At 42.9% G+C, this 18,967-nt stretch overlaps 1 protein-coding gene across 6 annotated transcripts in view; it reads left to right on the top strand.

The window, feature by feature from the left end:
• The window catches only part of CLASP2 (cytoplasmic linker associated protein 2), a 345,278-nt gene that overhangs the window by 27,309 nt on the left and 299,002 nt on the right, over nucleotides 1-18,967 (top strand). For all 6 annotated transcript variants that reach the window (XM_087713011.1, XM_087713007.1, XM_087713006.1 and 3 more), the window contains exon 3: nucleotides 4,848-4,951. In XM_087713011.1, the coding sequence (XP_087569137.1) occupies nucleotides 4,848-4,951 (104 nt within the window). The remainder of the gene's footprint in view (nucleotides 1-4,847; nucleotides 4,952-18,967) is intronic.

The raw sequence follows: 18,967 nt of genomic DNA, 5'->3' as shown, positions 1-18,967 counted from the left end.
CTGCATCTCAGGAGACCAATAGCGTGCTGGTTCCTCAAGAGACTGCAGTTGAATGGGAGGAGCCCATGGAGCTGGGTGCCATCAGACCCCGAGTGTCACTCACGGAGATGGACAGACGACGTGCTGAGGGGTTGTGTTTTTACTGTGGGGATCCTGGACACCTGGCTAGGAGTTGCCCCAAGAAGAGTAGGAAGGTTGCGCGGCCTGCGGCCTCCCCTCAGCAACAAACCAACGTGTTGGGAAATGGGTGGAGCCGGATCTAAGGGAAACTAGGTCAGGCGCAGGCCAAAGCTGTGGTGGAAGGACGCCATGGCATCTGGTTTTAGCTGGACACAACCTGCAGGTCTGTGCAGCCCAGGTACCCCACTCACCCACGGTGACGTGCTTCCATGGTGTGTGGAATTTAAGGATGGATGCCCTGTTTAGGAAACCGGAGAACTCTGACCCTGCGGACTCGCTTCCACCCCGGACTGTTCTACCCATCGCATCCTGTGCTGCAGTTCATCCGTGAGCGTACGGTCTCTGACACGGGATGCGCAGTGGGGTGACAAGTGGGTGGAGCAACGAAAGGCGGAAGTAGGGACGGCTTCCCCGTGGACCTTTGAGGGGGATCTTTTGAAGTATCAGGACCGGCTCCATGTTCCTGCAGGGCCTATCCGTAGACTGTTTCTCTCTCAGTGTCATGACACTCCAGCAACAGGACATTGTGGTTTTTTTCGGACATTGAGCCTGGTCTCCATTGGCCACCGGTGTCTTGGACCGTGTCCCATGGAGGCTGTCATCAACCCCTCTCGGCCGCATCCTGAGCGTTGGACCCAGGGGAAGGGCCCTGTGGTGGGGGATAGTGTTGTGGCCCGGCAGGAGCCATTGGGGCTGCCACCAGACTCTGACAGCGAGGGGGCTTATGAGTTGGCTTTGGAGGAGGTGGAGGACCCTGGACAAGGTGTCGACTCCGAGCAGGGTGAGGAGAGACTGATTGGCCACCAGGTGGTGGCAGAGCCTTGGATCAGAGGGAGTGTTCAGGGAAACACTTGTGAGTTGTTGTGGGATGCACCCCGTCGAAGGGTTACTCGACGGAAGGAACAACTGAGTACTTACATGAGATGATTGCGAGCAGCTGTTGCTCATTGGGATCCTCTCCTGAGTATAAAGGGAACTGTTGGTGCCACGCCCTGGTGGCAGAAGTCAACGTTCTCGTTCGTGTTCACAAACCAAGAGAAGCCAACTTGGATATGTGGCTTGATAAAAGAAGCCGGTTTTCAGTGTTGTTAGTTATAGGACTTTCTGCCAGAGCTATTATCTTTGTTTATTTGGGCTTGCAGCCAACAAGAGCTTGGACTGATTAAAACATTTTTTTGTATGTCTGTTTGGCTTTCGTTCCTAAACGGAGAAGGGGGGTCAGAACAGGTATCTATGGTTCTCACACAGGGATCTCCATTACCAGTACCGAGCTCTCCCCTTCACCCTGGCCTCAGCCCCTTGCACCTTCACGAAGGTCCTGGTGGCATAGGTGGCTCACCTGAGTTCTGCCCCGGTGAGCTCCAGTGTTATCTCGATGACGTGTTAGTTCAGGCCCAGTCTCTCCCTCAGGCAGTCCTCGACCTCTGACTTACCCTCCAATCCCTGAGATTCTCCGTCAACTTTCCCAAAAGTCATCTCTCTCCTTCCATGAGGATGCTCCACCTGGGGGCGATGATAGTCTCGTAGAGGCGGTGGTTCACCTTTCTCCAGACCAACTGGTCAGCCTTCAAAAGCTAGCAAAAAGGGTGCGTGGAAGTTGGTCAGTTTCCATCCTGACCTTGTCCCAGTTACTTGGCAAGATGGTGTCGTGTATAGGGATAGTGTCCTGGGCCTGCCTCCACTCTTGAACTTTCCGGTGGGCCCTCATCCCGTTCCAGCGCAGACAAATGAGCAACTCCCTGTGCCCCGTCCTTCTACCAGCAGATGTGCGTGTGGTTGTCCCTCAAGTGGTGGCTCTCCCCCGCCCTGAACCGGGGCTGTGCGTTTTGGGAACCGGACCGAGTGACTATAACTACAGATGCAAGTTTGTTTGATTGGGGTGGTGGTGTCGTTGGACTGTCTCGGACCTGCGCCACGACATCAATTGGCTGGCGCTGAAGGCGGCTCGCCTGGCCCTCCGACACTTCAAAAACTCGATCATGGGGCATCACATACTTCTCCTGACAGACAAAGTCACCACAAAAGCCCACATAAACAGTCGGGGGGGGGGGTACTCATTCCCAGAATCTCTGGCTAGAGGCTCTGAGGTTTGGCTCTTGGGCAGAGAGACACTTCGGAGCACATCTTGGGTACAGCCAACCATCAGCCAACTGGTTGAGTCACGCAACAATTGACAACGGTGAATGGCAACTTCAACCCGAATTATTCCAGAATATTTGCCTGCAGTTTGGAACTCCACTGGTGGACTTGTTTGCCAACCCGACGAACATTCAACTGCTGAGATTCTTTTCCCACTTCCAGACCCGAACTGTGGAAGGCACGCACGCTCTCAAAAGCAGATGGCCACCAGGCCTTCTTTACACCTTTCCCCCCTCTCCCACTAATCCTGGGGACCCTGAGGAAGGTAGTGGTAGAGGGGGCTCACATCATCATGCTGGCCCCATATTGGCCCAGGCGGCCTTGGTTTGCAGACCTTGTCTAGTGTCCATATCTCCACCGTGGAGGATCCCTCAGGAGGATGTCTCCTTGTGCCAGGGGGTCCTAATCACCCGGAGCCCCAGTGGCTCCACTTGACCGCCTGGCACTTAAGCAGCGCCTCCTGAGAAATTCTAACCTATCCTCCCGGGTCATCACAACCATAGAGGCTTCAAGACAGCCATTGACCACGTGAATTTACAATTGCACATGGTCGGTATTCATTAAATGGTGCGAACGCCTCAATATCTGTCCAACTGAGGCTTTGGTGACTCAGATACTCGATTTCCTTCAGAAAGGTCTCAACCAGTGCCTTTTGCATAATACTCTGCGCCGCCAAGTGGCGGCCCTATTTTCAGTGCTCAGGGAGAAAGGTCATTCCACTCTTTCTCACCTCCCTCTGATAAAGTGGTTTTTAAAGGGGGCAGCTAAACTCCGCTCTCCCATGGTGGCCTTGACAGGGACCCCCTTTGAACCATTGTGGACGGTTCATCTCAGGTTCTTATCTCTAAAGGTGGCGTTTCTGGTCGCCATTACGTTGTCCAGGTGCATTTCATCAGTATAGGGTGGTCCTTCGCCTGGACCCAACCTTTCTTCCAAAGGTCAATTCCCCCTTTCACAGGGCGCAAGAGATCGTGTTACCTAATTTTTGCCCTTCCCCCTCTCATGAGAGGAAGCGTCTATGGCATCACCTTGATGTCCGCCGTGTCCTGCGCATCTATCTCAGCCGTATTTTGGAAGTACGCAGATCTGAGGCCCTCTTCATTTCATTTCAGCCAGGTTCCTTGGGGACCCGCGTATCTTCCACCATAATTGGCAGGTGGTTAAGACAGGCCACTGTTGCTGCCTATGAGGAACCTGGTCAGGCTCCTCCCTTGGGGATCATGGCTCACTCCACGCGGAGCACCGCTACCACGGTGGCACGGACCACCAGGGTCCCATTCGAGGACATTTGCCGGGCGGCCACCTAGTCATCCCCAACTCCTTTTATCCGGCACTATCGGCTGGATGTGTTCACTTCTGCAGAGGCATCCTTTGGATGCAGGGTTCTACAGCAGGTAGCAACCGCCCCTCCTCCTGGATCTTAGGTTCCCTCCCTGGGACTAAACTTGGGTACGTCTCATGTGTAACCTCTCCCTCCTTTCTACTGGAAATAGAACGTTGGTCTTTTCAGTAGAAAAGAGGGAAGGGTTACAACTTGCCCTAGTTAGCTATAGGGTCAGCCAGGTGGAGGTCTGGGAGGTCCTATGGTCTGCTTGTGTTTTTGCAGGTGCTGTCCTTCGATCTCAAGAAACTGGGAGCCAATAGGGAATGGTGGAATATTAAAGAAAATTCCCTCAGTCTATGAATCAACCAGGCTTTGACTATACCCATGTGTAACTCCTCCCTCCCTTCTACTGAAAAGACACATTCAGGTAAGGGCCAACGTTCTTTTTCTTCATTTCTAGTATCTATCTCTTCTCACTTATGATTATAGCCATGTTGCTTGTATCTTTCAATTTATATTGTTTTATTTGTTCACTAGTACTATTTGATAGCTTATTAGTAACCTTCACTATCACTAAGTGTTGTATCTTTTTATTTTTGATTATTGTATTTTATTCTCCTTATGTATACTGAGAGCATATGCACCAAAGAAAAATTCTTTGTGTGTCCAGTCACACTTGGCCAATAAAGAATTCTATTCTATTCCATCAGGAATGTCAAACTCAATTTCATTGAGGGCTGCATCAGCATTATGGTTGCCCTCAAAGATCGAATAGCATGTAGGACTATGACGACATACAGGGGCCAGGTGGGTGTATCTAGGTAGGTGTGGTTGAGTGGTCACAGCCAGGTCATTGTGCATGAATGGGTATGGCTGGCCTGATGACATTCACTGGACACTGCTGATACAGGATGGCTGGTTTGGGATGGAACAAGTCACACCGACTAACTCATTCATTTAACAACTATGGCAAGAAAGCTCATAAAATGGGGCAAACTTACTTAACAAATGTCTCACTTAGCAACAGAAATTTTTGGCTCAATTGTGTTGTAAGTTGAGAATTATCTGTACAAATCTTAGTAAGAAATCCTGGCTAATTAAAATATGGTTGAAACAAAGTAAAACGTAAACTGTTTTGACATAGAACTTCAAAATATTTTGTTGATTGTTCATCACATAATGCATTTAGTCTTTTGTCCCCTAGTTCTCGTAGCACTGATGGATCGCCTGGGAGATGCCAAAGACCAGGTTCGAGAACAGGCGCAGAATCTCATTTTGAAGTTAATGGACCAAGTAGCTCCACCAATGGTAGGAATTCTATAGAGAGGATTTTTCTATTAAATGTGAATTGTTCTGCTCTTTTGAATTAAGCAGCACAATCTCAATCAGCAATTTAAGAAGCCAGGTATAATGTGAGGAATTTACTGTTGTTGTTTTTTCCTAGTTGAAGATATTTTGCCTCACTTCTCAGTTGGAAGCATGGGAAACAAATAGAATTTTTCCAACAGAGCTTCATAGAAAGAGGATCAAATAAATCTCAGATCCTGCTATTACCATTCATCCAAAAGGGTCAGCATATTGCCCCCAACAATCTGGGTCCTCATTTTATCGAACTCGGAAGGATGGAAGGTTGAGTCAACCTTGAGCCTGGTGAGATCCCAACTACCAAACTGCTGGCAACTGGTGATCAGCAGAAGTAGCTGGCTGCAGTACTGCATTCTAATCACCATAGCGGTTCTTATGGGAGCAATAGTAACGGGTATATATCTATTATAGTTGTCTTCTTAGCAGAAGACCATGCCTACTTACTTGGTATACGCATATATCAGTGACGTGCAGTCAGGTGAGGCAAGTGAGGCACAGCCTCACCTCTCATCATGAAAAGAAAAAAAAACATAAAAGGAAAAAATAAATTAAATGCTTGTATTTATCTACTGATCTGTACCATAAAGTTATTTTCCATTTAACTTCACCAGTTTTACATTATTTGGTATTAAAATTGCAGAATTTTCACATTTACCATTCAACCAGTCAGGTGAGAGCTGAGGTGAGGCTGAGCTAGCTGTTGCCTCACCTTGGATGACTAAAAGCCTTAAAAGGCTCTAAAAGCGCCTCTACTATGAGGCAGGAGAACTGTGTGCCTCATCTAGTCTGACGTTTTATGATCACTCAGCACGAGCAGAGCTTTATAATCACTCAGCATGAGCAGAGTTAAGCAGAGGCTTAAAAGCCTAAAAAGTCAGACTAGGTGACGAACGCAGTTCTCCTGCCTCATAGTAGAGGGCGCTCTTTCTTCCTGTGACTCAGTGGCAGCAGAGTAAGTGACAGCCGTTCCATAGAGGTGTGGCCATGCCCCCATACTGGTACGGTCCCCTGCCCTGCAGCCCATTTGCAAGGCGCTTCTCAAAGAGAAGGAAGCGAGGGCGGGGCTTCTTCAGAGGACCCGAGGCAAGAGCAGAGTTGAAGTCCTCTCTGAAGCAGCTGGAAAAGATACGTGCGAGTCGGAGGGAGGGGGAGGAATTCAAACTTCATCCTCCTAGTGCTGTGTGGGGCTTTGGGCAAAGGCTGGAGGGAAGGACCCTGGCTCGTTTGTGTTCTCCCTCCCCAAGTGTAGATTGCAGGCAGAGCCACAGTTGCCTTTTCAAACCTGGAAACTGGGCTGGATCCTTCCAGGACTGGGGGAAAGTGTGTGTGCTACAGCATGGCTCTTTGCCTGGCTTCCTGCTCCTGTGGTCTCCTCAGTACTCCCTGGTGTTCTCCCTCCCCAAGTGTAGTGACTTCCTCCACAGCCCCCCATCCATTTCTCAATTACAGGCCTCTCTCATCGTTTTAAGTGGGAGAACTTGCACAATTGGTGGCTGTCTAAATACTTTTTTTGCCCCACTGTATGTATGTTTGTATACGTGTATATACATATGCAAACATAAACACATGTACAGAAGGCTATTATTTTAAGAACTGTGATTACTTAAGTGACATAAACTGATATATATACATAGAGAGAAACTAATTACTAGAATTGAATACCTGTATAACTGATACAATTGAGATACATCTATTTGTATAAGATAACAGTGTGATATATAACTATGATATATAATAATTAAGGATCAAAAACAGAATAGAATAATACATAGGAATGTTTAGATACTGAAATGTGATATTAAGTAACGTTAATTATTGTTAAATATTGAGATATAATTATTGATACCATTGATATTGCTGATAAAGTAGAAGTAAAGTAGAATTTATATGCAATTGTGGGCAAGGATAAATAGGGGGATAAGAATGGCAACTTCAGTAAAGTTAGTGAAAAAAACTACACCCAATACGACTTCGGCAACACCTCCCTCCTCAAATCAAAGATCAATTGAGAGGGCATTGGAGCTGGAGAAAGGCAGAACAATGGCAGAACAACGGGACCAGCACCAACAATGCAGAGTATACAGTTGATGCTCCAGATGATACAAGAGACATTGATGAAAAGCCAAGAAGTGATGGCTACAAATTATGAAGAGACAAGGAGGAATCATGAAGAAATGAAAAATGAAACGGGAGAATTGAAAGGAAATATCAACAACGTGGATGACATAATTGAAAGGATACAAATGCCTTAGCAATCAACGAACAGAAAATTCAGAACATCAAAACAAAAATAGAATAAACAGATCAGAAGATGCAAAAAATGGAGCTGGAATATAGACAAGTTAATAAAGAATTAGAGTTATCAATAATCTGACTTGAAAATGAAAGAGCTTCATTCTATCTAAAATTCCAAAACATACTGGAAGAGAAGGAGGGAGACCTGAAAGGAAAAATGATCGAAATCTTCACTGAAATCCTACAGAGAAAAGAACAAGAGTTGAGAGGGGACATCGATGAAGCTTACCATGTGCATGCTAATTATGCCAGAAGACATAGGCTCCCGAGAGAAGTGCATGTAAGATTTGCCAAAAAAAAACCAACTAGAGAGATGAAGTGTACAAAAAAACCAGAGAAGGGACGATTACACTCCAGGAAAAAGAGTTGATCACCCTTAAACAGATTCCATGGAGAATTCATGAACAACGTAGACAATACGATTTTTTAACAAATCAGTTAAATAAAAACAGAATAATATACAGATGGTTGGTACCAGAAGGGGTACTGGTAGCTTGGCAAGGAAAAAGACATAAGATAGAGAATATAGAAGAAGCGCAGGAATTCTATGAAAAATACTCCACAGGGGAAGAAGAACAAGGAAGTAAAGAGGACCTAGAAAGTAGAAGACAAGAGGAAGAAACATCAGAAGACAAGGAAAGAAACAGGAAAGAAGAACAGAGGCAAGAAAGAGAGCAGAAAAGGAAGGTGCGAGAGGGAAAAATCAGATACAAACCAGAAGCAACAAAAAACATCCCATCTAAAGATGGACCAGGTAATAACAATTATTTCGATAAACTTGAATGGACTGAACGCACCAAAAAAAAGAGTGCAGATGTTTAATAAACTTAAGAAATTGAAGATAGATATAACCTGTATACAGGAAGTGCATATTAAAAAGGAACATAGGAACTTACTGGAAAACAAAAAACTAGGGAAATTATATACAGCACTGGCAGATTAAAAAAAGAGGGATAGCAACCTATATAAAATAAACTCCAAAGCAGTCTACTCTGATGAAGAAGGCAGGATTCCAATGATTGAATTAGAGACAACAGAAAAACTGATATTATTAATAGTCATATATGCACCAAATCAGAAACGAGGAATTCTATAGGAAATTACACAACAAAATAAATGAATTAGAATATGAAAATATTTGCTTAATTGGGGATTATAATGCAATAGTGGATTAAAAAAATGGACTATGAAAGCAAAAAGAACAATAAAACAAAAAAAATACCCAAATCCTTTTTTGAGATGGCAATGGAATATAAATTACATGATATTTGGAGATAAAGGCACAAAACAAGAAAGCAATATACCTTTTATTCGAATCCCCACCAGTCCTTATGTAATCAATTAGACAAAATTGAAATAGAAGCAAATGAGTGTGCAGATCATATCCAATAAAATTAAGATGGAAAGGTCAAAGAAGAAGAAAAAGATGGATGATGAATTCAAATATTGTAAATGAAATAGAATACACTGAAATGCTGGAGAAAGAATTAAAACTATTTTTTAGAATAAATAAAAAAGAAGACACCTCAATTCAAAATTTCTGCGACACTATGAAAGCATACACAAGAGGTCTTACGATTGCCTACATGGCAAGAAAAACTAGAAAACAAAAAGAGCAACAAGAATGTATGCAAAAAGAACTTATGAAAGCCAAAGATGAATTACAGAAAGTCCCAAAGAATAAAATTAAAAAAGAAAAAAGAGAGATTATAAAACATAAGAGCAACTTAATAACTCAAAAGGAATTAGCACAGAAAATTAAAGCGGCTAGATAAAATTACTTTGAACAAGCCAACAAACCTGGACAATGGCTGGCATACAGATTGAAGAATGAAAGAGAAAAAAGGATGATATATCAATTAAAAGATGATGAGGAAAGAATTCAATACAATGCGGAAGAAAAGAAGCATATTATTCATAAATACTTTGCAAAATTATATGCGCAAGATAGTATGGAGGAAATCAAAATAAAACATTAGACACAGAAAAGATAATACCAATCTCAAAAGAACAAAGGGAGGCGATAAACACGCCAATAACATTAGCCGAAGTGGAATTAGTCTTGAAAAACCAGAAAAAATAACAAAACCCCAGCACCAGATGGAATACCGGTGGAGCTATATAAATATAATAAAATAATATTGGAAGAGCTAGGAGTGGAAATGTTTAATGAAGTTTTAGGAAAAGCCAAGATACCTGAATCATGGACAGAAGCAATAATATCGCTAATCCCAAAAGAAGAAACCAACCGACAAGAAATTCAAAATTACAGGCCAATTTCATTACTAAACTCTGATTATAAAATATTTGCAGAAATTATGGCAGAAAGAATTAAACAGGTCTTAAATGAACGAATACATGCGAACCAAAATGGATTTTTACCTCACAGACACATTAAAAATTATATGAGAGTCATCCTACAAATGGTACTGGTTTTCCTTGATGCACAAAAAGCATTCGACAACGTAATCTGGAAATTTATAATAACACTATTGGACGAGATGAAATTTGGAGAGAAATTTATAAAAATGATAGAAGGATTTTATAAGTCAGACAGCCAAAGTTCTGATGAATCGACAGCTAACAGAGAAGATTGAAATAAAAAAGGAGTCAGACAGGGATGCCCCCTCTCTCCTTTGCTGTTTATATTAACTTTGGAAATTTTATTAAATGAAATTCGGAAGGACCAGGGAATAAAAGGTTTAAGATTCAAAAATGAGGAATATAAGGCCCAAGCCTATGCCAATCACTTAGTATTTGTTCTAGAGGATCCATTAGAATCCAGCCTGAAATTAATTCAAAAATTACAAGAATATAGCAATAGCAGTAGACTTATATACCGCTTCATAGGCCTTTCAGGCCTCTCTAAGCGGTTTACAGAGAGTCAGCATATTGCCCCCAACAATCTGGGTCCTCATTTTACCCACCTCGGAAGGATGGAAGGCTGAGTCAACCCTGAGCCGGTGAGATTTGAACCGCTGACCTGCTGATCTAGCAGTAGCCTGCAGTGCTGCATTTAACCACTGCGCCACCTTGGCTCTTATGGTGAAGTGGCAGGACTAAAGATCAATAAAGACAAAACAAAAATGATAACCAAGAACATGACAAAAAAGTAAGAAGAGGAACTGGAAGTAGCAACCAGAATACAAATAACTAAGAAAGTGAAATACTTGGGCTCTGGGTGTCTGCAAAATGTTCCACAATTAAAGACAATAATTATAATAAATTAGTGATACAAATAAAGAAAGATTTAGAAAATTTGAAAAATATTCAGTTATCACTAATGGGACTTATAGCGACAATTAAAATGAATATCTTATCAAGAATCCTATTCATGTTGCAAGCCGCACCTATTAATCCGAGTAAAAAATTCTTTCAAGAATTAAACAAAATAACAGCTAGGTTCATTTGGCAGGGAAGAAAAGCGAGGATTAAACTAAAGGCAATGCAAGACAGCAAGGAGAGGGGAGGTTTAGCATTACCATATTGGGATTTATACGCATCCTCAGTAACAATAACATAGGTGAAGGATTGGATAGAGCTAGAGAATAAAAGAATTTTGACCTTTGAAGGCCATGATTTGCAAGCAGGCTGGCATACATTCCTATGGGATGATAAAAATAAAATGCACAAATACTTTCAAAATCATTTAATTAGAAGAGTGTTATTGTAAAAATGGCTCAAAATCAAAAAAATCCACTATGTGAAAATCCCAAATTGGCTAACACCAACAGAAAGGACGACCCATCCAAATTTTATAGTTTTGAACAAAATGCTAAGATACACAGACTTAATAGACAGGGAAATTTAAAAACAAGTGAAGAATTGGCAGAACAGAACATGAAAGTTGACTGGCTAACTTGCCTCCAAATCAAAACTAAATAATGATACTAAATTATATGACATCGAAACAGAACCACATGAATTGGATAAAATTATTCAAAAGTCAGATAGAAAGATGATAGGGAGAATAAAACCAGTAGAAAATGTTTTATAGATGGCACCTGGCACCAACAAGGTTAGCTAAAATCTTAACAAATACCTCCCCAAAATGTTGGAAATGTGAATCAATACACGGAACATATTACCATTTATGGTGGACCTGTGAAGAGGCTAAATTTTTTTGGAAAAGGATCAAAAAGTGGCTAGAGGCAATAATGGGTTAAAATAGAATGGAAACCTGAAGTTTTTTTAATTAGGAATAATGTCTGCGAAATACAAAAAACAAATCCAGTATTTAATACTATATATAATTACGGCGGCAAGGATTACCTTTGCCCAGAAATGGAAAAACAAATCAACTCCAAGTGAAGATGAAATAATAAGAAAGGTTATGGATTGTGCTGAAATGGACAAACTAACTAAAGAAATCCAAGGAAAAGAAGAATCAGAATTCTATCAGATATGGTATAGGTGGATGAAGGAAAGAAACAAGAATCAATGAAGGAATATAACAAAACTCAAAAATAATAGTTAAGAGTAAAATAAGAGGGTTAAGAATGGTGAAATCCAAATGAAATACAATAGAAGGGGAAATAATATAAGGTGAGTGGTATCGATTGATAATTGCTATTAGAAAGAACAGGAAGCTCCTATTCGTATTGTATTGTGTAAATGTGTATGTCTAAGTTTTTTGTTTGTGTATTTTACATGTTTGTTAATTTAAAAAAAAGTTCTTAAGAAGAGAGCTGTTGTGATACCAAACTACCTTGATATCAGATGGGGAATTTAACTGGTTAAAAGAGAGAGATTCAGCAGATGTCTGATATTTCTTTTTGTGTTCAAAAGTTTTATTTCTTTTAAAACGAACATTTCATCATTCCTCAATCAGTAAGACATCGAAGTACAATTTTTTGTATGTCAAAATAATTCTAGTTTACCACCAAATTCTTGTCTAGCCTAATGCCTTCCCCTCCCTTCCTCCACCCTCCCCCAACCCCCCTCCTCCTCCTCCCCCAACTTCCCAGAACCCGTACACGGTATGGATTTTTAACAAACACAGTCTAAAATCTATTGGAAAAAAAGAAATAAAGAAATTAATGACATTCTACATTGACCTTAGCTTCTTCTTGCTGAACTAACTTTAAACAATTTATTTATTTATTTATTTATTTATTTATTTGTTTGTTTGTTTGTTTGTTTGTTTATTTATTAATATTTGTATGCCGCCCTTTTTCCTGGGGGGACTCAGGGCGGCTCACAGTTCAGGGGGAGGGGGAGACAGACCAAGTTACATATAGGACAATACCTCATTAAAAGCACAACATTCATACTATTCGGGTATGGTGAAGGTTTTTAGCCCCAGGCCTGTCGGGACAGCCAGGTTTTGAGGGCTATGCGGAAGGTCTGGAGGGTGGTGAGGGTACGAATCTCCACGGGGAGTTCGTTCCATAGGGTCGGAGCTGCCACAGAGAAGGCTCTCCTCCGCGTGGTTGCCAGTCGACATTGACTGGCTGATGGAACTCGGAGGAGGCCTAATCTGTGGGATCTAATTGGTCGAGTGGAGGTAATTGGCAGTAGGCAGTCTCTCAAGTACCCAGATCCAATACCATGAAGGGCTTTGTAGGTGACAAGTAGCACCTTGAAGCGTACCCGGAGATCAACAGGTAGCCAGTGCAGCTTAAGGAGGATAGGTGTTATGTGGGTGAAACGAGGTGCACCCACAATCGCTCGCGCGGCCGCATTCTGGACTAGCTGAAGCCGCCGAATACTCTTCAAGGGCAGCCCCATGTAGAGCACATTGCAGCACTCCAGCCTAGAGGTCACAAGGGCACGAGTGACTGTTGTGAGAGCCTCCCGGTTCAGGTAGGGACGCAACTGGTGCACCAGGCAAACCTGGGCAAATGCCCCCCTGGTCACAGCTGACAGATGGTGTTCAAAAGTCAGTTGTGGGTCCAGGAGGACTCCCAAGTTGCGGACCCTGTCTGAGGGGCGTAGTATTTGACCCCCCAGCCTGAGAGATGGAACACTTGGCCAATTAGTGGGAGGGAAGCACAGCAGCCACTCGGTCTTATCCGGATTGAGCACAAGCTTGTTAACCCCCATCCAGTCTCTGACAGCCTCAAGGCCCTGGCTCATCACGTCCATCGCTTCATTGAGTTGGCACGGGGCGGACAGATACAACTGAGTATCGTCCGCATACTGGTGGTATTTTATCCCGTGCCGTCGAATGATCTCGCCCAGCGGTTTCATGTAGATATTAAAAAGTAGGGGGGACAGAACCGAACCCTGCGGCACCCCATATGTTAGGGGCCATGGGGTCGATCTCTGCCTCCGACTAACACTGACTGCGACCTGTCTGAGAGGTAAGAGGAGAACCACCGTAAAACAGTGCCTCCTACCCCCACCTCCCGCAGTCGCCGCAGAAGGATACCATGGTCGATGGTATCGAAAACCGCCGAGAGATCCAGGAGTACCAGGATGGAGGCATGGCCTCCTTCCCTGGCTCTCCAGAGTTCATCGGTCAATGCGACCAAAGCGGTTTCTGTGCTGTAGCCGGGCCTGAAGCCAGACTGGAATGGATCAAGATAACTAGCTTCCTCCAAGGACCGCTGGAGCTGAAAGGCCACCACCTTCTCAACAACCTTCCCCACAAAGGGGAGGTTGGAGACTGGACGATAGTTGTTTAAAACGGCTGGATCCAAGGATGGTTTCTTCAGGTGGGGTCTCACCACCGCCGCCTTAAGAGCGGGGGGAAAGACCCCCTCCCGGAGGGAGGCGGTAATGACCGCCTGGATCCAGCCCCGTGTCACCTCCCTGCTGTTAACAACCAGCCAAGAGGGGCACGGGTCCAGCACGCATGTGGAGGCACCTACAGCTCTCATGGCCTTGTCCACGTCCTCAGGGGTAACAGCCTGAAACTCAATCCAGCGATGGCCTACCAGAATATCCCCTAGTGCCTTGGCTGGTTCTGCAGGGTTGGAGTCCAAGTCCGCCCGAAACCGAGCAACTTTGTCCGCGAGAAACTGGACGTAGTCCTCAGCCCTGCCCTGCAAAGGATCACCCGTATCCCTCCTATTTAGGAGGGAGCGGGTTATCCTGAACAGGGCGGCTGGGCACGACTCAGCGGAGGCAATCAGAGTGGCAATGTAAGTTCTTTTTGACGTCCTGATTGCCCTGATGTAATCTCTGATGCAAGATGTTAAAAGTGCTCGGTTCGATTCAGATTTATTGGATCTCCATTGGTGCTCTAGGTGTCTCTTCCGGCGGTTCCTCTCCTGGAGTTCCTCAGTAAACCAAGGGGCCCTCCTGGATCCACTGTCTCGGAGCGGCCGTAGAGGCGCAATCCGGTTAAGAGACTCCATCGCTGCCGAGTTCCAAGCAGCAACCAGAGTCTCCGCCGGACTGCGGGCGAGGGTATCAGGAATAACCCCAAGCTCCGTCTGGAACCTCAGAGGGTCCATAAGTCGCCTGGGGCAGAACCACCTGGTCGGTTCCTCCTCCCTACAGTGGGGGTTTGGTCTCCGAAAGTCAAGCCTCAGTAGGTAGTGGTCTGACCACGACAGGGGTACGATCTCACTCCCCCTCAGACCAAGATCACAAGTCCACTGCTCCAAGAGAAATACGAGGTCGAGCATGTGACCCGCCGAGTGGGTCGGGCCCCGAATTACTTGGGTCAAGCCCATGGCTGTCATGGAAGCCATGAACTCTTGCGCTCCATCAGAGTGTTCACCGAGCGAGGGCAAATTGAAATCCCCCAGAACCATAAGCCTGGGGAACTCAATTGCCAGCTCGGCTACCGACTCGAGGAACGAGGGGAGGGCTGCTGCAACGCTGTTGGGAGGCAGGTACGTTAACAGCAGACCCACTTGACCCTTGAGGTCCAACTTCACCAGCAGGGACTTACACCCGACAAGCTCCGGAGCAGGGATCCTACGAGGTACTAGAGACTCTCAGATAACAATGGCCACACACCCCACCCCTTCTCTGAGCTCTCGGCTGATGGAGCACCTGAAAACCCTCTGGGCACATCTCTACGACGGGGACTCCTCCCTCCGGGCCCAGCCAGGTTTCAGTAATACATGCCAGATCTGCCCTCTCGTCTAAAATTAAGTCCCGGATGAGAGGAGCCTTATGAACTACAGACCTGGCATTTAGTGACAACAGCCTGAGACCAGGGTCCTGATTACTCGCGCCATCTGGCCTTGGAGTGGGACTCATAGGGCCGGAAGGAGGGATCTCTGTAACGTAGCGAGCCCTCCTTCCCCGGTAATGGCCAGCCCTAAAGTCCCCGCCATATCTGCCCCTCCCTGTTACGACCGTGATGCTCCGGCCCACTCCCGTGTCCATAGTCCCCCCGACCATCCCAATGACCCCCGCATTCCTCGGGGGATTAAAATCATTTCTGATCTTAAGCATAGGCTAACTGGAATTTCTTGGTCCCGTATTTATTTTGTATATAGTCAATCCATTTTTTCCAGTCTCGTTTATATCTCTCATTTGAGTGATCTTTAATATATGCCGATATTTTAGCCATCTCGGCTAAGTTTGTAACTTTCAAAGTCCATTCTTGAATTGTAGGCAAGTATTCCTTCTTCCAGTATTGCGCCACCAACAGTCTTGCTGCCGTTATTAGATGCAGAATCAAGTTACTCTCTACCACTGTAAAATCAGTACATATACCTAATAAGAATAACTGAGGAGTAAACGTTATCCTTCCTTTAAAGATATTTTGCATAATCCACCATATTTTTATCCAGAATGCCTTAACCTTTTGGCAGGTCCATCATATGATAATATGTAGCATCGAGAGAACCACACCTCCAACATTTAGGCTGTACATTCGGATACATAGAAGCCAGCTTTTTAGGATTTAAATGCCCTCTATAGAACATCTTATAAAAATTTTCTCTCAGATTTTGAGCTTGTGTGAATTTCACATTTGTTACCCATATTCTTTCCCATGTATCCAACATTATTGGTTCTTCAATATTTTGAGCCCACTTTATCATACAATCTTTAACTAATTCTGTTTCCGAATCCATCTGTATTAATACATTATATATCCTCTTTATATGCATTAAGCCTTGATCTCTTATTTGTTTAAACAAATTATCTTCAGCTTGGATAAAACCAATTTTTTGATCTATTTTCCACCTGGCCTGTAATTGCCCATACTGGAACCATGTTTGAACTACCTTCTCCTCTTTTAATACCGCCAAAGATTTTAGTTGTAGTACCTCCCTTTCCAAAATGAGAAGCTGTCTATAGGTAGTTCTATCCTGTTTTTGTGCTATGTTCATATTTTCAATTGTATGTCTAGGAATTGCCCACATGAGTATTTTGTCATTTAATTTATATTGGTATTTTTTGCAGACCCGTAGTAAAGCATTTCTTAAAATATGACTTTTAAACTTCTTATCCAGTTTTTTGTTGAATAACAAGTAAGCATGCCAACCATATACCAGGTCGTATCCCTCGATATTCAGTATTCTATCATTAGTTAAATGAGTCCAATCACTAATTACAGATAGCGCCATTGCATCGTAATATAATTTTAGGTTAGGTAATTTCAAGCCTCCTCTCTCCCGTACATCTTGCATTATTTTCATCTTTACCCTCGGCTTCTTTCCTGCCCATACAAATTTGTTGATACCCTTCTGCCATTCTAAAAGATTCGCATCTTTTTAAAGTATAGGTAACATTTGGAAGAGAAATAAAAATTTTGGTAAAATGTTCATTTTCACTGCTGCTATCCTACCCAGCAAAGATAAGTGCAATTTCTCCCATTTTTCATCTCTATCTGTATACTATGCCAAAATTGGTTCATAATTATGCTTATATAATTTCCCGTTTGAGGTTAAAATATTGACTCCAAGATATTTGACTTTTTTGACCACCTCACATCCTAGCGTCCCTCCTAGTTCTTCCTTTTGTTTAGTATTCATATTTATAGCTAATATTTTGGTTTTTCCTAAATTTATTTTAAAACCAGATACTTGACCATATTGATTAATCGTATTCATTAAAACCCTACTGGATTCCTGCGGCTGTTCCAATATTATGACCAAATCATCCGCAAAAGCGCGCACTCTATATTCTAGCTGCCTAATCTTGATCCCTTTTAGACCATCCAAGCCCCGTATTTTATTCAACAATACTTCCAAAGTTATAATAAACAATAGTGGGGACAAAGGGCAGCCCTGTCTTGTACCTTTTCCAATTTGAAAAGAGTCTGTTAAACTTCCATTGACTATAATTTGTGCTGTTTGCTGTTGATATATTGCTTTAATTGACTGTAAAAAATTATCTCCTATCTGCATTTTTTGCAGTATCTTCAACAGAAATTGCCAATTAACTCGATCAAAGGCCTTCTCAGCATCCAAGAATATGAACGCAGCAGGGATCTGGTTGTTCTTTCCCAAATATTCTAATGCATTAATAATTAATCTGACATTACTTTTCATCTGACTCCCCTGTATAAAACCTGTTTGGTCAGTGTGTATCAATTGTTGAATAACCAGCATTAACCTATTTGTAGTATTTTAGTAAAGATTTTATAATCTACATTAAGTAATGAGATAGGTCTATAAGTTTTTGGTTGGGTAGTATCTTGATCTTTTTTGGGTATCAAAGATATAAACGCTGTCTTCCAAGATGGAGGCACTTTACCTTCCGTTTGAATCTTATTAAATAATTCTCTAAGAGGTTCTACCATTTCTAACTGTAAATTTTTATAGTAAATCGCTGTAAAACCGTCTGTACCTGGTGCTTTCCCTAACTTTAATTGCTTAATTACCTGCAAAATTTCCCCCGAGGTTATTGGTTGATTCAATTTTTGCCTGTGCTCTTCTCTAACTGAAGGTATTTTCTCTTTATCTAAATATTTGTCTATATCTAGACGATTAATTTTATCCCCTTTATACAATTCTGTAAAAAATTCCCGAAATACCTTTTGAATCTCTTCCTGTTGAAACACCTCCTTCCCTCTGTAAATCAGTTTAGATATATTTCGAGTTTTCCTTTTTTTCCTAATCTGATAAGCTAACCATCTTCCAGGTTTATTTGTGTTACAAAAGGTATTGTGTTTTGCATATAATAGATTAGTAGCTACCTGGTCAGAGATCAACATGTCAAATTGAGATTTTAATATGGTGATAGCTTCCTTAACCTTTGTATCGCCTGGATTCATTGTTAATTCCAACTCTTTTCTCTTAATTTCCTCTTCCAATTCTGTTCGTTTTAACCCTTGTTTATATCTATGTGTTTTATTTATATTCATCAGCACTCCTCTCACATACGCTTTGCTTGCATCCCATACGAATTCCATAGATGTTACCCTTATTCATATTCAAAACGAAATATTCAGATAACAATTTTTTACAATCATTAACATACTTTTCATATCTAAATAAGTTTTCATTCAATCTCCAAGACCTTCTTGCCTGCACTACTCTTCCCAACTCCATCCGAACTGGGTTATGGTCCGAAACGACCCTATCCGCAATCTTTGTCTTCTTGACCCTAGAAAGCAAATCATTAGTGGTTAGTATAAAATCAATCCTTGATAGGGATTGATGCCTATCAGAGAAGAAAGTGAAATCATATTCCTCTGCATTTCTTTCTCGCCAAATATCTCTCAATTCAAAGTCATCCATCATGTCAAAAAAAGGTTTGGGTAACTTTGCTCGCATCTTAGTATTTGGGCGAGAAGTCTTCTTATCT

This window comes from Thamnophis sirtalis, unplaced genomic scaffold (genome assembly GCF_051295495.1).
Source record: "Thamnophis sirtalis isolate CommonGarterSnake01/CBP01778 unplaced genomic scaffold, rThaSir2_p1.2 scaffold_4, whole genome shotgun sequence".
In the NCBI taxonomy this organism is placed as follows: domain Eukaryota; kingdom Metazoa; phylum Chordata; class Lepidosauria; order Squamata; family Natricidae; genus Thamnophis; species Thamnophis sirtalis.
This window is presented reverse-complemented; position numbering and strand designations above follow the sequence as displayed.